Source organism: Sarcophilus harrisii, chromosome 6 (assembly GCF_902635505.1).
Source record: "Sarcophilus harrisii chromosome 6, mSarHar1.11, whole genome shotgun sequence".
In the NCBI taxonomy this organism is placed as follows: domain Eukaryota; kingdom Metazoa; phylum Chordata; class Mammalia; order Dasyuromorphia; family Dasyuridae; genus Sarcophilus; species Sarcophilus harrisii.
The window spans coordinates 130,953,426-130,976,579 of NC_045431.1; the positions used below are offsets into that span (position 1 = coordinate 130,953,426).

The 23,154-nt window shown below is 33.8% G+C and overlaps 1 protein-coding gene across 2 annotated transcripts in view; it reads left to right on the forward strand.

Moving 5' to 3' along the window:
* Positions 1-23,154, forward strand: part of PAPSS1 (3'-phosphoadenosine 5'-phosphosulfate synthase 1) — a 147,856-nt gene that overhangs the window by 56,271 nt on the left and 68,431 nt on the right. For both annotated transcript variants that reach the window (XM_031943174.1, XM_012552004.3), the window contains 4 exons: positions 191-305; positions 3,592-3,827; positions 6,062-6,200; positions 12,505-12,623. In XM_031943174.1, the coding sequence (XP_031799034.1) occupies positions 194-305; positions 3,592-3,827; positions 6,062-6,200; positions 12,505-12,623 (606 nt within the window). In that variant the 5' untranslated portion in view covers positions 191-193. The remainder of the gene's footprint in view (positions 1-190; positions 306-3,591; positions 3,828-6,061; positions 6,201-12,504; positions 12,624-23,154) is intronic.

Sequence of the window (23,154 nt, forward strand, 5' to 3'; positions counted from 1 at the left end):
ATTGTAAAAATAGTTTTGATCTTGAGGACTCTCTTTAAAGAGCTTTGGGGGGGGGACCCTCAGGGGAACTTGGACCACTTTATGAGAACCATAGGTCTGGTGAAGTTGCTATCTTCCTTATTTAGTTTTTTTCTTATGCAGCATATTATTGGATACTGAATTAAAAGTAAAATGATTTCTTTTTTTACAGGGGATGCAGAGGGCCACCAATGTCACTTACCAAGCACATCATGTCAGCAGGAATAAACGAGGTCAAGTGGTAGGGACCAGAGGTGGATTTCGTGGTTGTACAGTTTGGCTAACAGGTATAGCAATTAATTTCTATATTAAACCAAAGCAAATTAATTTTTATATTATATACAGATACTGTAAGTAGATTGTTTCACAGACTTCTAAGTAAAGCATTTTTTATGTAATGTGAATTTACCTTGGAGGGGAAAGGCATAGGTAGGGATTTGGGACAGAGTAGTGAGTGTGGGAGGAAGAACCCATAATGGCCAGCCATGGTGAGTAGGGAAGGTGGAGGATTGACTGAAACCAAGAGAAAGAACAGATGGGGAAGGAAGACAGAGATGTGTCTAGACACAGATACAGACAGGAGAGGGTAAATGATAACATGTTGGGACTAGAAACAGACATGTGGTCCTCAAGTGCATACTGACAGAAAACAGAAACATGGAGGGCAAAGCACCCTTTTGTATGCTCTTTCTCTGTCTCTGTTTCTTCCCCTTCCTCTTTCCTTCTTCCCTCCTTCCCTCTTTTTTTCCTTATCTCTCTTCTTTGCTGTCAGCCCCCAAGGTCTCAAACCAATCCTCTGATCTGGCAGCAGTGGCCTTCTCTCTTCATACATTTTTCTGCTTTCACTTGCAAGGTTTTTTTTTTTTTTTATTGGGGGGGGGGAGACGGGATATACCAGTGGGATGGGATGATAGATTTTGAAGTACTGAGTCAAGGGACAGGAGGAGAGAAAGAAAGAACATGGTGTATTATACGGTAAAGTTAACATATGGAATGTGGATTTCTTTGAGAATTCTTTACAGGAAGTAGAATTTGTGTAATTTGAATTTTGATAAAGTGAGAATTGTCCATAGTGTAATCTAGAGTAGTATTTCCTTAAATATGGACTGCATATGGGAATCTGTAAGGCTCAAACTATTTAACCCTATTTATATCTACAATTTAACAATTTAAATGTATAAACTATTTAACATATATGGATATTATTTATCTATTTAAAATATTTATGGGGACAGTTTTCTTCATATATCAACCAAAAAAGCATATCAGCTAGATTTACTACAAAAGCATATATGAGAATCTTAACTATCTTCTATTAAATTAGACTTTAAAGATATTTGCAAAAATATATATATGCCACTTTTCTGATTTTTTTTGTTGGTTTTGGAAAATTTTTATTTTTATTTTTGTAGAAAATAGATGAGTTTACTATTCTTATTTTTAAAATAATTTATCGATATTTAAAAAAATTATCAGTTTTAATTTCTAACATAATAAATATTGATAGATATAAACCACGTAAATAAAAGTGGTTTTGGTCCTTAGTAGTTTTTAAGAGGGAGTCCTGGTTAAAAACCTGGTTAAAGGTTAGAGAACCACCACTTTATAGCACACAGAATTATTCTAGAAACTTAGATTTGGAGTTTAGCTCTTGGTTTCTGCCTTTAAATCTCTGTGAGACTTTACACAAATTATTTGAAAGTTTTATACCAAAAAGTTTCATGGGGGCATCTAGATGGTTCAGTTGATAGAGTTCTGGCCAAGAGAAAGAAAGAACTGAATTCAAATAATGGCCTGTTAGACATGGGATTGGACTACTGTGGTACTTAGGAAAGTATAGCTTGATTTTGTATTGTCGGAACAGGTTTGGCATGGTACCTTAAAAATCCCAAGCTTTTGGAAACTAATAAAATGTGTTTGTCTCCATCTCTTCCCATTTCTCTATTAGACTTTGAACAAGCATCATCATAATTTAAGATGTATATAAAATAAAGAATATGTGGAAAAGGGGAATGAGGATTAGCTCATGATAGATTCGGCTACTACATTGCTCCAGTGAAATCAAAACCTTTCTTTTTTTTTTATTTTTTAAATTTTTAAAATTTTTATTTAATAGCCTTTTATTTACAGGTTATATGCATGGGTAACTTTACAGCATTAACAATTGCCAAACCTCTTGTTCCAATTTTTCACCTCTTACCCCCCCACCCCCTCCCCTAGATGGCAGGATGACCAGTAGATGTTAAAAACATTAAAATATAAATTAGATACACAATAAGTATACATGACCAAAACGTTATTTTGCTGTACAAAAAGAATCAGACTTTGAAATATTGTACAATTAGCTTGTGAAGGAAATCAAAAATGCAGGTGGGCATAAATATAGGGATTGGGAATTCAATGTAATGGTTTTTAGTCATCTCCCAGAGTTCTTTCTCTGGGCGTAGCTGGTTCAGTTCATTACTGCTCCATTGGAAATGATTTGGTTGATCTCGTTGCTGAGGATGGCCAGGTCCATCAGAACTGGTCATCATATAGTATTGTTGTTGAAGTATATAATGATCCCCTGGTCCTGCTCATTTCACTCAGCATCAGTTCGTGTAAGTCTCTCCAGGCCTTTCTCAAATCATCCTGCAAAACCTTTCTGATAACACTTTATGGACATTGTGGAGCCCAAAGACCAGCCTTGGAGACTGGTCTTTGGGTCTTCTTTGTACCTTTTTCTCCTTGATGGTATAATATAATTTAAAGGAACATACATTTTTCTTTTTAAATGATGAAACTTGGGTCCAGAGGGAATATTTGAAAATCAAGTACCACTCAGATGTGAAAATTAAAGTTCTTTTGTAAGCTCTCACTGACTTCTTGATTATTCAATTATATATGCAAGGGTTATTGCAGGTGCACATTTTCATCATTTCAGAATTACATATGCTTTCTAGAAATAGCTGTTGAGATAATGAAGTCTCTCCTTTGCTAAATTTTATTTTTGGGGGTGTTAGTGAGTGGAAGATAAATGGTATATTAATTCTTAGACATTTTGGTGCTGTAGCTCATAGAATGTTGGACTTGGAGTAAAGAGGCCAAGAGTTTAAAATCTTGCCTCAGATATTTATTAGCTATGTAATCCTGAGAAAGAAACTTAATCACTTGCCAACCTCGGTTTACTTATCTGAAAAATGGGGGATATTAGTAGCACCTACTTCATAAGGTTGTTTTGTGAGGATCAAATGAGATAACAAGTAAAATGCTTTGCAAATATAAAACATTATATATAAATTTTTGTTATTATTAAGTGAAGATATAATCCTATTTCCTTGATCGTAGTTCTCATAAACCCATATTATACATGAGTTCTAAACTAGTGAGTCTTAATCTTTTTGTATCCTGGACTCCTTTGACTACAGTCTAATAAAGCCTATGTAATATAAAATATGTAAGAATGGGAAGGAAACAAATTGTTGAAATAGTAAAATGTTTTAAAAATGAAAAAAAAAAACAAACTCAAGCTTATAGATCCCAGGTGAAGAACCTCCCTGCTCTAAACTGCACTTGGTCATTTTCAACTCCCAGGTTTGTCTGGTGCAGGGAAGACCACAGTGAGCATGGCACTGGAGGAATACTTGGTTTGTCATGGTATTCCATGCTACACTCTTGATGGTGACAACATTCGTCAAGGTCTCAATAAAAATCTGGGCTTCACGCCAGAAGACAGGGAAGAAAATGTCCGCCGTATTGCAGAGGTTGCGAAGCTCTTTGCAGATGCTGGCCTAGTGTGCATCACCAGTTTTATATCTCCTTATACCCAGGTAGGTGTCTTGGCTTGAGTGGTTGTTTTTGAAAAAAAGTGATACATTTTAACTCTAAAGCAAGCAAAGGAAAATGGGAAATATAAAGGAACTAAAGAATTTGGTTGAAAATTAAAAATTAAAAGGCTTTTACTTTACTATGGTGGCCAGTTAGGAAGATTCACCTTCATAAGGTAAATGAGGCCTCAGCCACTTACTAGCTATGTGACTCTGAGCAGATAACTTAACCTTGTTTGTCTCAGTTTGTTCATGTGTAAAATCAGCTGGAGAAAGAAATGGCAAACCATTCAAGTATTTCTGCCAAAGAAAACCTATGAAGAGTTGGACGTGACACTTTCCCTACTAGCCTCCATCCTAATCCTATTAATCATCCCCCTACTTCACACAGCCAACCAACAAAGCATGATATTCCAACCAGTATCCCAAACTCTATTCTGAATCCTTACTGCAAATCTAATCATATTTACCTGAATCAGTGGCCAGCTTGAAGAACCATTTATCATTATTGGCCAACTAGCTAAACAACAGTGGTGGTTGGTTTGGTGTAGACCTCAAATCAAATTCAGTAAATACTCAGTTAAAATCAAATTAAAGATTCTTAGGTATAATGGAATTTGGGAGCCATATGATCAAAGAAAAGATATTTTTTCAAAAATTGTTTTTGATGAAAGTCTGTTACATTGACAAAGTGATGAATTGGAATTTTCCAGATATTTTTATGATTATTGAATGAATTGCTCATAACTAGTATCTGAGGTAGGATTAGAAATAAAGCCCGGCACTCAGTGTGTACTTCATGCACTAAATACATGAAGGTAGCCATATATTCATTGAATGTTCATGTTCTGTGGACTTATCACTGAGGAATATGCTGAAGTTAGCTTAAAGGTATTCTCTGCTGCTACAGACTCGGAGAGGAGCCTTGAGGGCTTCATATGTTTATCTGTCATGGTGACAACATCCTGATTTAATATAGCTTTCTTTATACAATACTCTTTTGTACCCTTTCATATGAAAAGAGCTCTAAAGAAACAGTATTGATATTTACATCTTCATGATACATGGTGTATGTTGGTGAGCCATCTTTCATGGCTCCTCATTGATCAAGTCACTAAGCTCAGTGTCCGAGGCCCTGGATACCATTCTATCTGCATGTAGTTAGCCTCTTCAAACTTTTTCCTTTATATAGTCCCAGAACCAAACTCCCCAATAATATTGCTTGTTTTAAAAAAAACTTGAACTCTTGCACTTATATCTTATTGTTTAGAAATGCATCATGTTTATCTGTTAAAGTTATACTTGGTCTTCAAAGACAAGTTCAGTTACTGTTTCAGGAAAATCTCTCCATTGGTACTCATAGATATATATGTGCACTTGTGTGCTTGCTCTTCTTTGTCTCTGACTCTCTTTTCCTTTTCTTTCTTCTTCTCTTTCCTCTTTCTCTTTTTTCTCTTCTCTTCCCCATCTTCCCTTGTCTTCCTCATCTTTTCTTTCTCTGCTTTCCCTCTTTTCCTCTCTCTTCTATAAATGTCTTTCATTCTTTCTTTCTCTTCTCCTTCTCTCTCTCTCTCTCTTCTCCTCTTTCCTCCTTGGATATTTGACTTTGTCTCTTTTTTTCCTGCTGCCAGTTTGTCTATTTCTCTCTATTTCCCTCATTCTCTTGATTTTTCTGTCTTTATCTGTATTCTTTTGTCTTTGCCTGTCACACACTCTTGCTTTTTTTCTTTCTGTCTTAATATATTTCTCTTTCTGTCTTTTTATCTGTCTCTTATTTGAACTCACAAAGCCTTTCTTCTTTTCTCCTGTTATCATAGTTGTCTGAATAGTCTCCATCATTCCACTATAGACTGGGGCTGTGTCTTTTGTATATATCTTTGTGGCCTTTCTCAATATCCAGTACAAAGGGTTCCTCATAGTAAGTGCCCAAAAGATATTAATCTTTTACATCTGGAAAGTTTTTTCCAGAGTTTTTAGAAGTTTTCCTGAACTTTATGTTTCAAAGTCTTGGTAAGTTTTATGTCTTGGATGCCTATGCTAATGGTGCACAATCTCTTGGTTTCTGGTTTCCTTAAGAGCCAGTTATCATCAGCAGTGGGACTGCCTTTCAATGTCAGAGATGGGTCATATGTGTCTTGAAGACTATACAGAATTGTGATCAAGCCAATAGCAGATCCATGTTTCTTAGTTCTAGTTTTTAATTTTTAAACTTCTAAAATGGTTTTCTTTTTCTTAAGGATCGTAATAATGCAAGGCAAATCCATGAAGGGGCAAGTTTACCTTTTTTTGAAGTGTTTGTTGATGCTCCTCTGCATGTGTGTGAAGAAAGAGATGTCAAAGGACTCTATAAAAAGGCTCGAGCTGGAGAAATTAAAGGTAAACAGGGATGGCCTTTTCCTTTTCTGTGTTCTCATTAGGACTGTACTTTAATAATGACAGATGAAATTGACAGTTTGGGCAAATGGGTAGGACTCATGTTACTCCTTAGCTTAATAAACTCTAGTGGCTTCTTATTGACTGTAGGAGCAAATATAAATGCATTTTGGAGAATTTTCAAACCCTTCAAAACTTTGACTCAATCTTCATTTTCTGGAGAAAACTCCCTCTGTACTTCTGCTTTTTAGAATCTCTAATTTTTTTTAAGATTCAATCCAAGCTCTACTTTATACATATGAGACCTTTTCTGAATCTCTCTTTTACCCTCACCCAGTCCTTACCACTAGTGCTCTTTCCCACATTGTACAATGCATTTGTATGTGTTGCCACCCTGTTGGAATATAAGCCTCTTGAGAACAGGCATGGTTTCATTATTGTCTTTGCCTCTAGTACTTAGCATAGTGTTTGGTGTATAGCAGGTGCTTAATAAATACTTGTTGAGAACTAGTTTGTGGGAGTTATCTCTCAGAGATCTAGACACTGGAAGGATGGAACTTCAGCAAATTGGACACAACACATCTGATAGTCTTGGAGACTTAGACTACAGATAAAGTGGAAGTTATAGTTCAAATAATAATGAACAAAATTTCTAAATTTTGAAATCTGAATTTCCTTGAGATTAGATCTGGACCTTATTTATCTTTGTAGATAAAATTTGTATATAATCATTATACATAAAATTTACTGAATGGAATCTCCTCTACAACATTTCTGATAAATAAGTCATTTAGTCTCTTTTTGAAAATCTCTAGTGGTAAGATGATCCCTTCACCACCCCAAAAAGCTCTCTTCTTTGGAGGGGGGACACTAATTTTTAGGAAGTTTTTTTTTCTTTAATCATATCAAATAAAGTTTCCTTCTCTCCAACTTCCTATTATATCTAGTTCTGTCCTCTGAGGTTAACATAAGAAAGAATTATAAGATACTTGACAACAACTAATGTTTCCCCCTGACTTTTCAGTTCTCCCTACTCCACACTCCAACTTTTGTTAATCATCTCTAGTTTAATCTTTATTCCCCCTGCCCACTTGGTTGCCTTTCTCTAGATGTGTTTCAGTTTGTCATTGTACCAAGGGTGGAAACTGGAAGTATTTTAGGAATTATGGACTCTGAACATACCTTCAGTGCACTTTGCCTACTTTTTATTAGAGCCTAAGTCCTTCTTTCTGACAGGACAAATTTCTTATTGCCTTGTCCACGAACATCTATGAATTCTTTTCCCTGTGAACTCTACTGGATTCACACCCTACCTCTGACATTTACTATCTATGAAATAGTGATTTGTGGTGAGTCACATAATCCCTCTAAGACTCAGGGTTAGGTAATTTTATAGCATTGACAATTGCCAAACCTTTTGTTCCAATTTTTCCTCTCCTTCCCCTTCCCTCCCCCAGATGGCAGGTTGACCAACATATGTTAAATATGTTAAAGTATAAATTAAATACAATAAAAGTATACATGTCCAAACAGTTATTTTGCTGTTATGTGTAATACTTGTAAACATAATTCCATGTTTGTCATGTTATGCAGGAAAAATCGGACCAAAAGGAAAAAACTATGAGTTTTTTTTTTTTTATGAGAAGCATAATATTTTCAGCTTTTTTTGTCTTTTTCTTATGAGAAAGAAAAAGACAAAAAAAGCTGAAAATATTATTCTTCCGTCCATATTCAGTTTCATAATTCTCTCTCTGGATGCAGATGCCATCCATTGTCTGTTGGACTAATTATATTGACCTAATAATAATTGGACTAATCCTAAGTCTATTGGAATTGTCTTAGATTACTGTATTGCTGAGAAGAGCTAAGTCTATCAGAGTTGGTCATCACATAATTTTATTGTAACTGTGTAAAATGTTCTCTGGTTTCTGCTTATTTCACTCAGCATCAATTCATGTAGCTCATTCCAGGCTTTTCTGAAATCAGCCTGCTTATCAGTTCTTATAGAACAATAAAATTCTATTATATTCATACATCATAACATTCAGCCATTCCCCAGTTAATGGACATCTACTTAATTTCCAATTCCTTGCCACTACAAAAAGAGCTACTACAAATATTTTTGCATGTCTGGATCATTTTCCCTATCTTAAGATTTTTTTGAGATAGAGACCCAATAATGTTATTGCTGGAGCAAAAGGATCACAGTTTTATAGCCCCTTGAGTATAGTTCCAAATTGCTCTGAAGGGTTGAATCATTTCATAACTCCAGCAATATATTGAGTCCCACTTTTCCCATATTACCTCCATTATCTTTTCCTGTCAGCAAGTCTGTTAGGTGTGAAGTGGTGCTTCAGAGTTGTCTTCTAATTAATAGTGGAAATATTTTTTCATAAGACTAGAAATGGCTTTAATTTTTTCATTGAAAAATTGTTCATGTCCTGTCTTGACCCTTTATCAGTTGGGGAATAACTTTGTATTCTTATAAATTTAACTCATTTTTCTATATATTTTAGAAGTGAGGCCTTTATCAGAAACACTGGCTGTGAAAGTTTTTTCTCTTTTAATCTTGGCTGCATTGGTTTTGTTTTTTGTCCAAAACCTTTTAAATTTAATGTAATCAAAATTATCCATTTTTCATTTCATAATGCTCTGTAGTTGGAAGCTGCTACTCTTGATCTCATTAAGATCAATAAGGAGAAATTGGTTGGTGATATGGAAGGGACAGGAACTTTAGGAGAAAATGACTCAGTTTAACCAACACTAATTTAGTGCCTGCTGTGTGCTAGGATTGGTGGATAGAGAGCTGTACTTAAAAGTTGGGAAAACCTTGTCCTTTGTTCAGTTGATAGATACTGGCTGTGCTACTGTCTGTCCAATGACCCCTATCCTGCTCTTTTAGATTACAAGTTGTTGGACTTGTTTGCTTGTTTGCTCTTTATTGACAGAGGGAGTTATTTATTTGTGGATTTCCTATTGTGATGAAAAAGCTTATCTAGAACAGAAATGTGCCAAGCAATGGGGATACAAGGACAAATAGGAAATGAGGCCTACTCTCAAGTTGAAGAAGTGGTTAAAATATTAGGCCAGGAGTCAGGAAGATCTGAATTCAAATTCACACTCTGGATAAATCACTTAAGTTCTGTCTGCCTCAGTTTCCTCTACTGAAAAATGAAGGTCTCTCTCTCAGGATTTTTAGAATGAAATGAGATAATATTTGTAAAGCCACTTAGCATAATATTTTGCATTAAGTACCATGCTCTTACCTTCCTTTTTGGCTTTAATTCTTTTATTTTTGCTTATTTTTAATTACTTTCACTTTTTTATGACCCACTTAAACTGAACTGTCAGCTATTTTTCAAGTTTGACATGTTCTTTCATACCTTCATTCAGTTGTACAGGCTTTTCCTCATTCTTAGAACTCACTATTTCTTATTAAAATATTAAATATATATCTTATTAAAGCCTATCAATATCCTTTTATTCCTTCAAGGCTTAGCTTAGGTGTTCAAGAATCCTTTCCTTTTCCCCTGCAACTGAATGTGTTTACCTAAACTAATCTATTTATTTAGCGCTATACCAATCAGACTCCCAAAAAACTATTTTAATGACCTAAAAAAAATAACAACAAAATTCATATGGAAAAACAAAAGGTCAAGAATTTCAAGGGAATTAATGAAAAAAAAAAATCAAATGAAGGTGGCTTAGCTGTACCAGATCTAATATCTTCTCTGAAATACATTTTGTATTTCCTTCTAGATTTTAAAGTCTTCAGGGAAAGGAAGTACTTTACAGTGTCTTCCACAAAATTGGTGTTGATAAATTTTGTATAGATTTACTCTAGCCCTAATTAATATGTGTTGAGAAATCTGGAGAGTGGAAGTTTCCAGAAAATGTTCAAATGTAGTCTGATATTCAAAAAAAAAAAAAAAAAGATGAGGGAAATTGATTCTGGAGGCTAATTAATGACTAGCACTTTAACATAAATTCCTGGCAAAATTCTAAAGTATATTATCAGATGGGTGGCTGTTGAATGTTTAGAAAACAAAAGAATATAATAATTAGGAGCCAGTCATTTTCAGAGTTAATTTTCTTATTTGATGAAATTACTCAGCTGGCATTTATATAACCTTTTAAGTTACTCTTTGTAATGTACACTACAAATAACATTTTATCCTCATTACACTAGGTGCTATTATAATTACCATTTTGCAAAAAAGGAAACTGAGGCAGGCAAGTTAGAATCTGACTTGCCCAGAGTCACATAATGACTGAACTGGATTTGCAGTTTCAGTTGCCTAACTCCCTAGTCCAGTGTACTTGCTTTAGGCAGACCGATCCCTTAGACTTGGGTCTTTTTTTTTTTTTTTTAATAATAGCTTTTTATTTTCAAAATATATTCAAAGATAGTTTTCAACATTCACCCTTGAAAAACCTTGTGTTCAAAATTTTTTTCTCCTTCCCTTCCCCCTACCTCCAGCAATTAGTATAATATAGGTTAACATGTGCAATTCTTCTAAATAATATAATAATGTAAAATAAAAATTATATTGTTATTGTCATACACATCCTTGTTTCTCTTGTAGAGTGTAAGCTCCTGCAATAGAGAATGATTTTATTCATTTCATCCGTGATACCTAGCATAATGCTTGGCCACATAGTAAATGCTTGTTAATAGATTCTTATAAACAAAGGCATTCTTGATCACCAATTATATTGAAACCCATCCCTCCTCCCCCATGTCTTGTCAGGCTGAAAGGGAAGCTAACATAAAATTATTTTGATGCATGTGGTTTTTGTTTTTATTTTTGTTTTTTTAAATTTTTATTGAAGCTTTTTATTTTCAAAACACATGCAAGGATAATTTTTCACCATTGATCCTTGCAAAGCCTTGTGTTCCAACCACCCTCCCCCTTCTTCCCCTAGATGGCAAGTAATCCAATATATGTTAAACATGGTAAATATATATGTAAATCCAATATAGGCATATATATTTATACAACTATCTTGCTGCACAAGAAAAATCAGATCAAAAAGTAAAGAACAAAAAACAAAAGAAAATGCTATGTTGTGATCCACACTCAGTTCCTACAGTCCTTTTTCTGGATGTGGATGGCTCTCTTCATCACAAGATCATTGGAACTGGCTTCAGTCATCTCATTGTTGAAAAGAGCCACATCCATAATGCATGTGTGTGTGTGTATATATATATATGTATATGTATATATGTATATATATTATTATTATTATTATTATTATTATTATTATTATAGCTTTTTATTGATAGAACATATGCATGGGTAATTTTTCAACATTGACCCTTGCAAACACTTCTGTTCCAACTTTTCCCTTCTTTCCGTCCACCCCTTCCCCTAGATGGCAGACAGTCTCATACATGTTAAACATATTAAAATATATCTTAAATGCAATATATGTGTATATATTTATACAGATCTCTTGTTGCACAAGAAAAATCAGATTTAGAAAGATAAAACTAACCTGAGAAGAAAAACAAAAATGTAAGCAGCCCACACTCATTTCCCAGTATTGTTTTGCTGTGTGTAGCTGGTTCTGTTTATCACTGAACAATTGGAATTGAATTGGATCCTCTCTCTCATTGCTGAAGATAGCTACTTCCATCAAAATTGATCCTCATATAGTATTGTTGTTGAATTGTATAATGATCTCCTGGTTCTGTTCATATCACTTAGCATCGGTTCACGTAAGTCTCTCCAAGCCTCTCTGTATTCATCCTGCTGGTCATTTCTTACAGAACAGTAATATTCCATAACATTCATATACCATAATTTACTCGGCCATTCTCCTGTTGATGGGTATACATTCAATTTCCAGTTTCTAGCCACTACAAAAAGGGCTGTCACAAACATTTTTTGCACATATGCATCCCTTTCCCTTCTTTAATATTTCTTTGGGATATAAGCCCAGTAGTAACACTGGTGGATCAAAGGGTATGCAGTTTGATAACTTTTTGAGCATAGTTCCAAATTGCTCTCCAGAATGGTTGGATCCATTCACAACTCCACCAACAATCATGATGTATATGTTTAACAAAGAAATAAAGCAATACAGTTCTTTTCTACTCAAAAAACTACTCAAATGACAACCCATCTAACTCCTTGCCATTGTTTAGGAGATACACAATTCAATGAGTTGTATATCTATTTATGACCAAAGTGTGACCATCAACATTGGGATCACTTAATAATGAGTCTAAGATGTAGAGTGAGTGTGTGTGTGTGTGTGTGTGTGTGTGTTTAAATTCTTCTTTCTTTACTTTTATTAATAGGCTTCACTGGGATTGATTCTGAATATGAAAAGCCAGAGGCCCCTGAGTTGGTGCTGAAAACTGATTCTTGTGATGTGAATGATTGTATCCAGCAAGTTGTAGAGCTGCTACAAGAAAGGGTAAGGAGAGTCAAGGGAGGGGAACATTAGAAATGAAATGTGCTAATTCTACACAAATTCTCTCCCCTTTTCCCACATTAAGTGAAAGTGAAAAATCAGAGTCCCGAGGGAAAACAATGAAACAATATATACAAGATCATGAATTGTTATTTTTAAAATTTAGATAAAATTTAAGTCCAAGAGGGACTCTACAAAATTTTTTTATTTTTTTATTTTTTAAGTTTTATTTTTCCAATGGGAAAATCAGGAGTGTTAATTTTCAAAATTCTCATTTGATAATAATCATGTAATTGATCTCTTTAAAACTTTTGGCCCAAGGTTAATATTTTTATTTTTTAATGTTTATTTTTAAATTTTTTTTTTAAATTTTGATTTCAAAATTCCCTCCTTTGAGCCCCTCCCACATCAGGAAGGGCAAACAATATGATGCCCATTATATATGTGAAGTTATACAAAAAAAGTTTCCTTATTAAATCGGGTAATAAAAAAAGAAAATGCAAGAAAAATATGCTTTGATCGGCACTCAGTCCATCAGTTCATATGTCTTCCCAGGTTTTTCTGAAACCATTTTATTCATCATTTCTTAAAGTATTCTGCCACTTTTACCAATTTTACCACTATTATCAATAGTATTCTACCACAGTCATATTTCAAGATTTGTTTAGCCATTCCCTAGTTGATGAACTTACCTTCAGTTTCCAATTCTTTGCTAAAACAAAAAAGAATGCTATAAATTTTTTTGTACATATAAATTTTTTCTTTTCTTTTAAATTTTTTGGACATACACCTAGCTAAGATAAATATTTTCATAAAATGATGGTTGCAAATAAGTTGTGTTTTTATTTCCGTGAACAATTTGTTTTTCTATAAGAAAATTAGGGATGATATCTTAATTTAATGAAATTATTCTTCCTTATGTATAGATTATAAGGTCATAGATTAGAAATGGAAGGGATCTTTTGATGTCATAGCATTATAAAAATCATAGTTTTAGAGTTTGAAGGAAACTTATAGATTGTTTTTATAGATGAGGAAACTGAGATCCTGTAAAGTTACATGATTTGTCCAAGGTTAAACAGATAAATAAGAATCAAAGATAGAATTTGAACTCAGGTTTTGTGAATCAAAGTAGCACTCTTTCCTCTGAGGCTTCTTCCAACCCCCATTATGGAGATAGGCCCTACGAACTTAAGGAAGTTAAGTGGCCAATTTGAACTCTCGTCCTCATTCTTCCCATTTAGTTTTCTTTCCTCATGAATCATATTGTTAAATCAAGGCTGTCATTTTCCAGAAAAATAAAGTGAGATTCAAAAGATTAAGTAATTTTCCAGGTGTTTACTGTTGTTTTGTCTGCCTGTCACTTTCTAAATTTATAAAGCATTTTCATCTGGGCTTTCTTTTTTGCTCCTTTCTACTCCCCCACTTCCATTTCCTCTCCCCATTAGAAAGGTGGCTTTTACTATCCTCCTTCTAAGAAAAGGAGATGGATGAACTGAGGATAAGTAGTTCATTCTGTTATCCTATCTCTCTAGTACAAAGTAGATCTATGATTCATATCTAGCTCTTATGACTCGTACTCTTTTGGGATTTGTGATTATCTTTATGTGGGTATTTCCTTTTATATAGGCAGAATTGCCAGTTACTCTCTGACTTGGTAGATGACCTATAGTTGTGATGGCTCCCAAATTCATCACCATTTGGCCACCTCGGTGAATTATGAACTCGGTAAGGTTGATCCCTGAACAACAATCAGTTGTCTAGCATGGATTGATCACTTACCATTATGCCCAATAGAAATCATATGAATGTTTAACAAGTTGATTCAATAATTCAGCAGAATTGCTGCAATTCAACAGAACTAAAATTAGCATGCATTTATTAAGTGATTAATATGTCAGGCAAATAAACAAATAGGCCACTAGAAATAATTTGAATTGTTGCTGTTCAGTGAGTGAAGTTGACAAACATTTATTAAGTCTTTACTATGTGTCAGGCACTGTGCTAAGCATTTGAAATATAAAGAAAGTCAAAAACATGGCTTCAAAGAATAGATATTTCAGTAGAGGAGACATCATGGAAATGATTACATACGTAGTAGATATATACATTATAAATGGGAGAGAATCTTAAAAGGTCATTGGTTCTTAACCTTTGTGTATGTGTGTATATGTCCTATACTCTTTTGATAATCTGGTCATGCTGAGGAGAGAGCATTTTGAAAAGAGCTGTTTTAAAAAATAAAAAGTAAGTAAACAATAGTTCACATTCCTTTTAATATTTTAAAGTTTTCTGAGCATAGTTACTTCAGATTATCCTTATTTGAAATATGTTCATCCTTATTTTTTTTTATTAAAGTTTTTTATTTTTCAAAACATGTGCATGGATAATTCTGCAACATTAGCCTTTGCAAAACCTTGTGTTCCAGTTTCTCCCCTTCAATACATGTTAAAACATAGTAGAAATGTGTTAAATCCAATATATGCATACATATTTATATATTTATCTTGCTGTACAAGAAAAATTAAATCAAACCAGAAAAAAAATCATGAAGAAAATGAAATGCAAGCAAACAATAAACAAAGTGAGAATGCTATGTTGTGAACCACACTCAGTTTACATAGGCCTCTCTCTGGGTGTAGATGGCTCTTTTGATCACAAGACCATTGGAACTGGTCTGGATAATCTCATTGTTGAAGAGAGCCATGTCCCTCAGAATTGATCATCATATAATATTGCTGTTGCTGTGTACAATGATCTCCTGGTTTTGCTCATTTCACTTAGCATCAATTCATGCAAGTCTCTCTAGGCCTCTCTGAAATCATTCTTATTGTTTCTTATAAAGCAATAATATTCCATAATATTCATAAACCATAACTTATTCAGCCATTCTGCAACTGATGAAATCCACTCAGTTTCCAGTTTCATGCCACTACAAAAACATCCTTATATAATTTTGATGCCAAACAAGATAAGTTTGTTACCTATAAAAATTCTCATATATATATTTGAAAAACTTGAAAACAGAATTTGAAATGTTTCCATTTTATGAAATTTTGTTGCTAGATGATTTAAGTTTGTTGTTACATATAAAATCTCTTATTTGTATATTTGAAAAACTTGGCAACAGAATTTCCTAACTTATGCTTTTCTAACTTATGCTTCTATATGAAGCATTTCAGTGAGTTTTGAGTTGACATGTTAAAAATATGATAATGCAGTATAATTAAGTTACTATTCAAGAACAACTGATTGACATCTGTTAGGATGGAAATTTATGCACTGAATTTTAGCAAAAATCTTTGCTGAATTGGTGGCTGTATCTGAAAAGTGAATATCATGATTTATTTAAGTTATGTGAGGCAAATAAATTATGTGAGGCCTTCTTTCATGTGGATTTATGGCTCTTTGTGAGGTATCTGTTTTATCCATGACCAAATTTTGAAATAAACACATCTTAGAGCCACACCTTTGAGTCACTGCATCAAAAGAATTAAAACAAATAATGAAGCAAATTCAATCATATTGCTATTAATATTAAGAATTATTAGAAAGGATGTGATATAAATGAAATAATATTTTAAAGTTTTATTTACATGCATTACACAAACCTTTTGTTTGGAAAATCCTTTTTTCTTTTTTTTGTACGTTTTGTAACATATAATAGCATCACAATACATGCATATAGAAGAGGACAATAAAGACATTATACTTAAAAGTAGAAAAGAATCAATATATGGAGGAAATATACAGTAAAACTAAATACAAGTTCAGGAAGGAGGGTATAAGCATTTTGGGGATCAGAAAAAATTTCATGTTAAAGGTAAGGGCTTGATCTGTGTTTTGAAGGAAGAGAAGGATTCTGTGTGGGCAGAAGTGAGAATTGTCTTCATTCTAAGTAGTGCAGAGACCCATAAAGTGAGAGTTGGAATATTATATGAATGACCTTTTGTCTGGTCACCAGAGTAGGCAGATGACTAATATACATGAAGTTAGAAAAATAGATTGAGGTAGGTTGTGGAGGACTTTAAAAACTAAGTTGAAGAATTTATGTTTAACCTAAAAGTAATAAAATGTCATAAGAGTTTTTTGAGTAGGAGAATGATAGGCTTTGTGGGAAATCATGTTGGCTGCTATATAAGGTAAGACTAGAATGGGGAGAAATAAGGCAAGGAAAGACCTGTTGTTATTGAGTCATTTTTTTCAGTTGGGCCTGACATTTCATAACCCTCATTTGGAGTTTTCTTGGCAAAGATATTGGAGTGATTTGCCATTTCCTTCTCCAGCTCATTTTACAGATGAAGAAACTGAGGCACACAGGGATAAGTTTCTTGCCCAGAATCACACAGCTAGCAAAGTATTTGAGGCCAGATGTGCCACCTAGTTACTTCTAATGAGATTAGTTAGGAGGATTTTAATAATCTAAATAAAAGAAGATAAGGAAATAAGGAGCTGAATTTTGTTAGATAACTGAGTCACATTTAACTAGATATGCATTCCCAGGATAGATTTTGCAGCATCTTCGTGAAATTCCAGTTTCTCGAATGTGTTTTACTTGGCAAAGAAATTGATCCCTTTTGTTTGTTTGGGAAGGAAGGGGTGATAGATGGGCAAACCATTATGTGCATAGAAAACTTCAATTAACCTTTATTATTAAGCACCTGCATAATGCAATAGGAACTTAATGAGAACAAACCCCAAATATGAAATAGTTTTAGAAGGAAATTTATTTGATCATTTGGTAGAGGAAAGTGAGCTGGAAAACCGGTGTGAACATCTCTTATTCAGGCTCTGGAAGGTTTACACTATATAGTATTTAGACAAAAGAATGTGAACTACATGTATGTATTTAAGCAATTTTGTGAAGAAGGACAACTTGGAAGCAAGGGAAATTGAGATGGATCTTAGTAAATACAAACAAAAAAAATTTGGGGCCAAAATACAGAGGTGCAAAACACAAGCTTGGATGGGTTGAAAATAAAGATCTGAATGTGGGGGACCTAGAATTGGAGGAATCCCAGATTTCTTGTAACCATCTCTCGCATTCCTCAAGAGTTACTGAAGTCAGGTTGACAATCCTGAGTTCAGACAATCTCTAATCACATAAATTTGGATTTAAATAGTATAATAATTAGTAAGTTATCCAAATAGTATTTTACATGATAAATAATCACATTTTGATTAAGTAAATAGCAGACGGGTTTTGGATTCAGGAAAACTAGTGTGTGTTTATACACATACTAGTTATGTGACCTGGGCAGGCCCATTTACCAGTTCATTGTCTAGGGAACTTTCAGAGACCATAAGTTGCAGAAAAGTTGCTTATCTACAGAGACAGGCTTAAAGACACTTGAGAAAGTTAGAAAAAGAAATGTTTAGAAAGAAGAGTTGGAAAGGAGAAAATAAGGAGATAAGTACTATAGAGCCATATGTCAGGTGCTATATCCTACTATATGTTCTATTTTATGTTCCAGTGAAGGAGGAGGTTATATTACCATTGTTGTGACATATACCTCAGTCATTGGGAATGCCAACTTTTCCTTTTGGATATTTTAGTGCTCTAAAGAGACTATTTTTTGGAGGGACTTCTGTTTAGAGTTGTGTCTTTTACTACATTTCCATTAGATAAGATTGTTGTTTTGGCTGAGGAGATATGATGTGTATTCCTCACACAACCAATTTTGAGATGTTGCTTTTAATAGGTAACTTCATGTTGACATGGATCCCTCATCTGCCCACAACCTCAGACTCTGCAGCACTTCCAGTCCTTGGTTCCTTTTTTTTTTGTGGTTATATATGATTATATAAGTCATGATTATATAGAGTATCTGAGGATCTGGAATTTGCGATAGAATTTTTTCTAACCTTGAAATGGTCACTAGATGGCCTACTAGCATTGTCTTTTTATCAGCTTTCTTATGGCTGAAGGAAAGAAATAAGACTTTGTGCTGCTGTTTTTAATCTGAAGTGATGTTTTAAATGCTGTTTTTAAATCTAGATTTTACTGGTGCTATAAATTGGTTAAAGGTTTGTCTTTCTACAAAATGGTGGTTTAATGACCTAAAATGTCTTTTACTCTGCACATAAAAACCAGGCTTTGCAGTTTGATTCTCAAGCATTGCCAAAATTTTCAGTGTTTGTCTGCATGCTTGGGGTGGGTGCTGTTTAGATAATAGAAATTTAATAGGTACATTAAAAATAGGAATGTCTTAATGTTCAAAGGCGTACTTGGCTTAAGAAAAAAGTGCAGAAACAGAGGAGAAACTTTTAAAATGTGGGATCAATGTGTTCATTAACTTGTTAGTGGCTTATTTATGGAGATTGAAATGAAAACACAAGGGCTACTATTTCTAGGGGCCGTCTGTTGTGTGACCTGCAGATCTTTTCCCTAAGAAAAACAATTGTAAGCTATCATTACATGATAAAGTTATGGAACCAATCTATTTTCTTTATTCAATCAATTAATAAATGCTTATAAAATGACTTTTATATACAAGTCTCATTGAGTTTATTTAAGGTACTTCTAGTGAAAGGAGAAAGAGCTCCTCACCTTTAGTCATTGGGTTTCATAAAACATACTTAAGGAACAGGATGGTGCAGTGGGTGAGAGAGCTGATCTCAGTTAGGGAATACCACCTTCTGATTCCTACTGTCTGTGTGACTGGACAAATAGCTTAACTTTTCAGCATTATCGTGTAGCTGTGCAGCATGTATTGATTTGGCTGAGTAAAGACTCCTAAAATCATATTGATTCAGTCTTCATTTGTGTCTCTAAATTAACTTTTTAAATATCCCTCCTGACAGATAAGAGACTGGATTCATTATAGATGCTCATCTGAAGAAGACTTCTAGCAATTCCCCTTGTTGCTTTTTATTAAGTACCCACCCATGATTTTAGGGTAAGGGATCTGCATTTAGGCCTATATTCATTGGTATTTGGCTGGCCTGTGATTTCTTATTTTTGTTTTAAGGGAAAGTGCCTAAAATAAATTATTTTATGTGCAAATTATAAAGAATGCACACTACTTCCAAGAGCAGATTGGGTGTCTAGAGAGCCTAAGGAATCTCAAGTCCAAATGGTCAGTTTGTGTGTGTCAGAAAACTAATTTTATTTTGTTTCCTGTTTTTCTTTTCTTTCTTTTTCTTTTTCTTCTTCTTTTTTTTTTTTTTTTTTTTTTTTTTGACATTGTATCAGCATTGTAGCTTGGAGATTCTTTTTCCACCCCACCCTACCCCCATTCCTATTATGCTGCATCTTTGTGTGTTAATTACAAAAGTATAATTTAGATTTTTTTTTTGGAAAAAGAGACACTTTCTCCTTTCTTCCCTCTCTCCATCAGTTTTGATTTCAGGTTTAATTTTGATGTTTAGGCAGCAAAAGATTGGGCATCTACATTCTGAGACAATAGATTAATGTAAAAGCATAGCTGAGTAAGAGTTTTTAAAAGTGTACGCTGTAGTTTTTTTTTCCCCCCCCCTGAGACAATTGGGATCAGGTGACTTGCCCAGGGTCACATAGGTAGAAAGTGTTAAGTGTCTGAAGTCAGATTTGAACTCAAGTCTTCCTGACTTCAGGGCTGGCACTGTAGTATTTTTTAATCAAGAATTTTATATAAAATATATGTGACCAAGAACTTATCCCAAGAAAAAAGAAAAAGAGAAGAAAATATTTTAATCTCTTATTAATTGCCTTTAGTTTTTATATCCTTGGAAGAATGATTTTCTTTTAAGTATGTTTTTTTCTACTCACTTAATAATATTTTATTTTTCTAATTACATGTAAAGATAATTTTTAGCATTCACTTTTTAAAATAATTGCCTTTTATTTTTCCAAATATATGCAAAGATAGTTTTCAGCATTCACCCTTGGAAAACTTAGTATTTCAAATTTTTCTAACCCCTCCCCTGGAGAGCAAACAACCCAATATAGGTGAAACCTGTTCAAATCCTCTAAACATATTTCCATATATGTTATGCAAGAAAAATCAGATCAAAGGGGAAAAAGAACATAGGAAAAAAAAAAAACAAGCAAACAAACTACAACTAAAAGAAAGGTGAAAATACTGTTTTGATCCACATTCAATCTCCTTAGTTCTTTCTACATAGAGTTATGTAGATGGCTTTTTCCATCACAAGTCTATTGCAGTTACCTTGAATCACCTTATTGTTGAAAAGAGCCAAGTCCATCACAGTTGATCATTATATAATCTTGTTGCTAGATACAATGCTCTCCTGATTCTGCTCATTTCACTTCCCATCAGTTTATATGAGTCTTTCCAGGCTTTTCTGAAATCAGTTTGCTGATTGTTTTTTATAGACAACAATAATATTCCATTACATTCATATACCATAATTCAGCCATTGCCCAACTGATAGACATCCACTTAATTTTCAGTTCCTTGCCATTACAAAAAGGGTTGCTACAAAAATGTTTGTACTTGTGGGTTCTTTTCCCTCTTTTTATGTTTCTTTGGAATACAGACCCAATAGAGACACTGCTATATCAAAGGGAATGTACAGTTTGATAGCCCTTTGGGCATAGTTCCAAATTGCCCTCCATAATGGTTGGATCAGTTCACAATTCCACCAACAATGTATTTAGTATCCTACTTTTCCCATCTCTTCCAACATTTATCATTATCTTTTCCTGTCACCTTAGCCAGTTTGAGAGGTGTAAAGTGGTACCTTTTATTTCTCTAATCAATAGTGATTTAGAACATTTTTTCATATAACTAGAAATGGCTTTAATTTCTTCATTTGAAGTTCTGATGGACCTGGCCATCCTCAGCAACGAGATCAACCAAATCATTTCCAATGGAGCAGTAATGAACTGAACCAGCTACGCCCAGAAAAAGAACTCTGGGAGATGACTAAAAACCATTACATTGAATTCCCAATCCCTATATTTATGCCCACATGCATTTTTGATTTTCTTCACAAGCTAATTGTACAATATTTCAGAGTCTGATTCTTTTCGTACAGCAAAATAACGTTTTGGTCATGTATACTTATTGTGTATCTAATTTATATTTTAATGTACTTAACATCTACTGGTCATCCTGCCATCTGGGGGAGGAGGTGGGGGGGTAAGAGGTAAAAAATTGGAACAAGAGGTTTGGAAATTGTTAATGCTGTAAAGTTACCCATGCATATATCCTTTATTAAATAAAAAATAAATAAATAAATAAATAAAATTTCTTCATTTGAAAATTATTTATTCATATCCTTTGACCATTTATCAATTGGGGAATGACTTGGTCTATTCTTATAATGTTGATTTGCAACATTTCCTTTTATAAGATTTTGATTTCCAAATTTTTTTCCTCCTTCCTTTCCCTCTTTTCTCTCCAAGATGGCAAGCAATCTCATATAGGTTATAAATACATTAGCCTTGTTATAGAAGAAGAATCACAACAAAATGGAAAAACCACAAGAAGGAAAAAAATAAGAAAAAAAGTGAAAATAGTATGCTTCGATCTTCATTCAGATCTTATAGTTCTTTTTCTAGATGTGGTTAGTATTTTCAAGAATAAGTCTCCAGAATTGTCTTAGATCATAGTATTGCAGAGAGCTAATTCTGTCAATAAAGTTGATCATCACACAATATTGTTGTTACTGTGTATAATGTGTTCTCCTGGTTTTGCTCATTTCACATCAGTTCGTGTAAGTCTTTCCAGGTTTTTCTGGAATCTGCTTGCTTGTCATTTCTTATAGAATAATAGTATTCCATTAAATTCATATATCACAATTCATTTAGCCATTCCTCAGCTGATGGACATCCCCTCAATTTCCATTTCTTTGCCATCACCAAAAAAAAAAAAGCTACTATAAACATTTTTGTACATGTGGGTCCTTTTCACATTCTTTAAATGATTTCTTTGGAATTCACACCCAGTAGTCATATTACAGGATCTCAAAGGATTTGCACAGTTTTATAGCCATTTGGACATAATTCCAAATTGCTTTCCACAATAGTTTGGATCAGTTCACAACTCCACCTTCAATAGTGTTCCAGTTTTCCAATCTTTTAGGTATTTTATTATCTCATAGTTGTTTTAATTTCTTTAATCAATAATGTTTTAGAGTATTTTTCATTTGACTGTAGATGGCTCTAATTTCTTTATCTGAAAATTATCTGTTCATATCCTTTGACCATTTGTCAATTGGGGAATGACTTGGTCTATTATAAATTTGACTTTGTTTTCTATATATTTTAGAAATGAGGCCTTTATCAGAAACACTGGCTGTAAAAATTATTTCCTAGCTTTCTGCTTCCCTTTAAGCATATTTTCTGAATTAATAGGGTCTTAGATCTCAAGCTAGAAGGGATCTTAGAGGTTATCTTATGCAACTTCCATATTTATAGATGAAGAAACTGAGATAAGGAAAGTTTGTCACTAATCCAAGTCACGTAGGTAGTGTTGGGCAATATTTGATCCAGCTTCTCTGACTCAAGGGCTTTCCTACTGTACTCTGCTTCTTCCCCATAAAAGTTTATCATAACATCACAATTTGAGATGATCATTAAGCACTA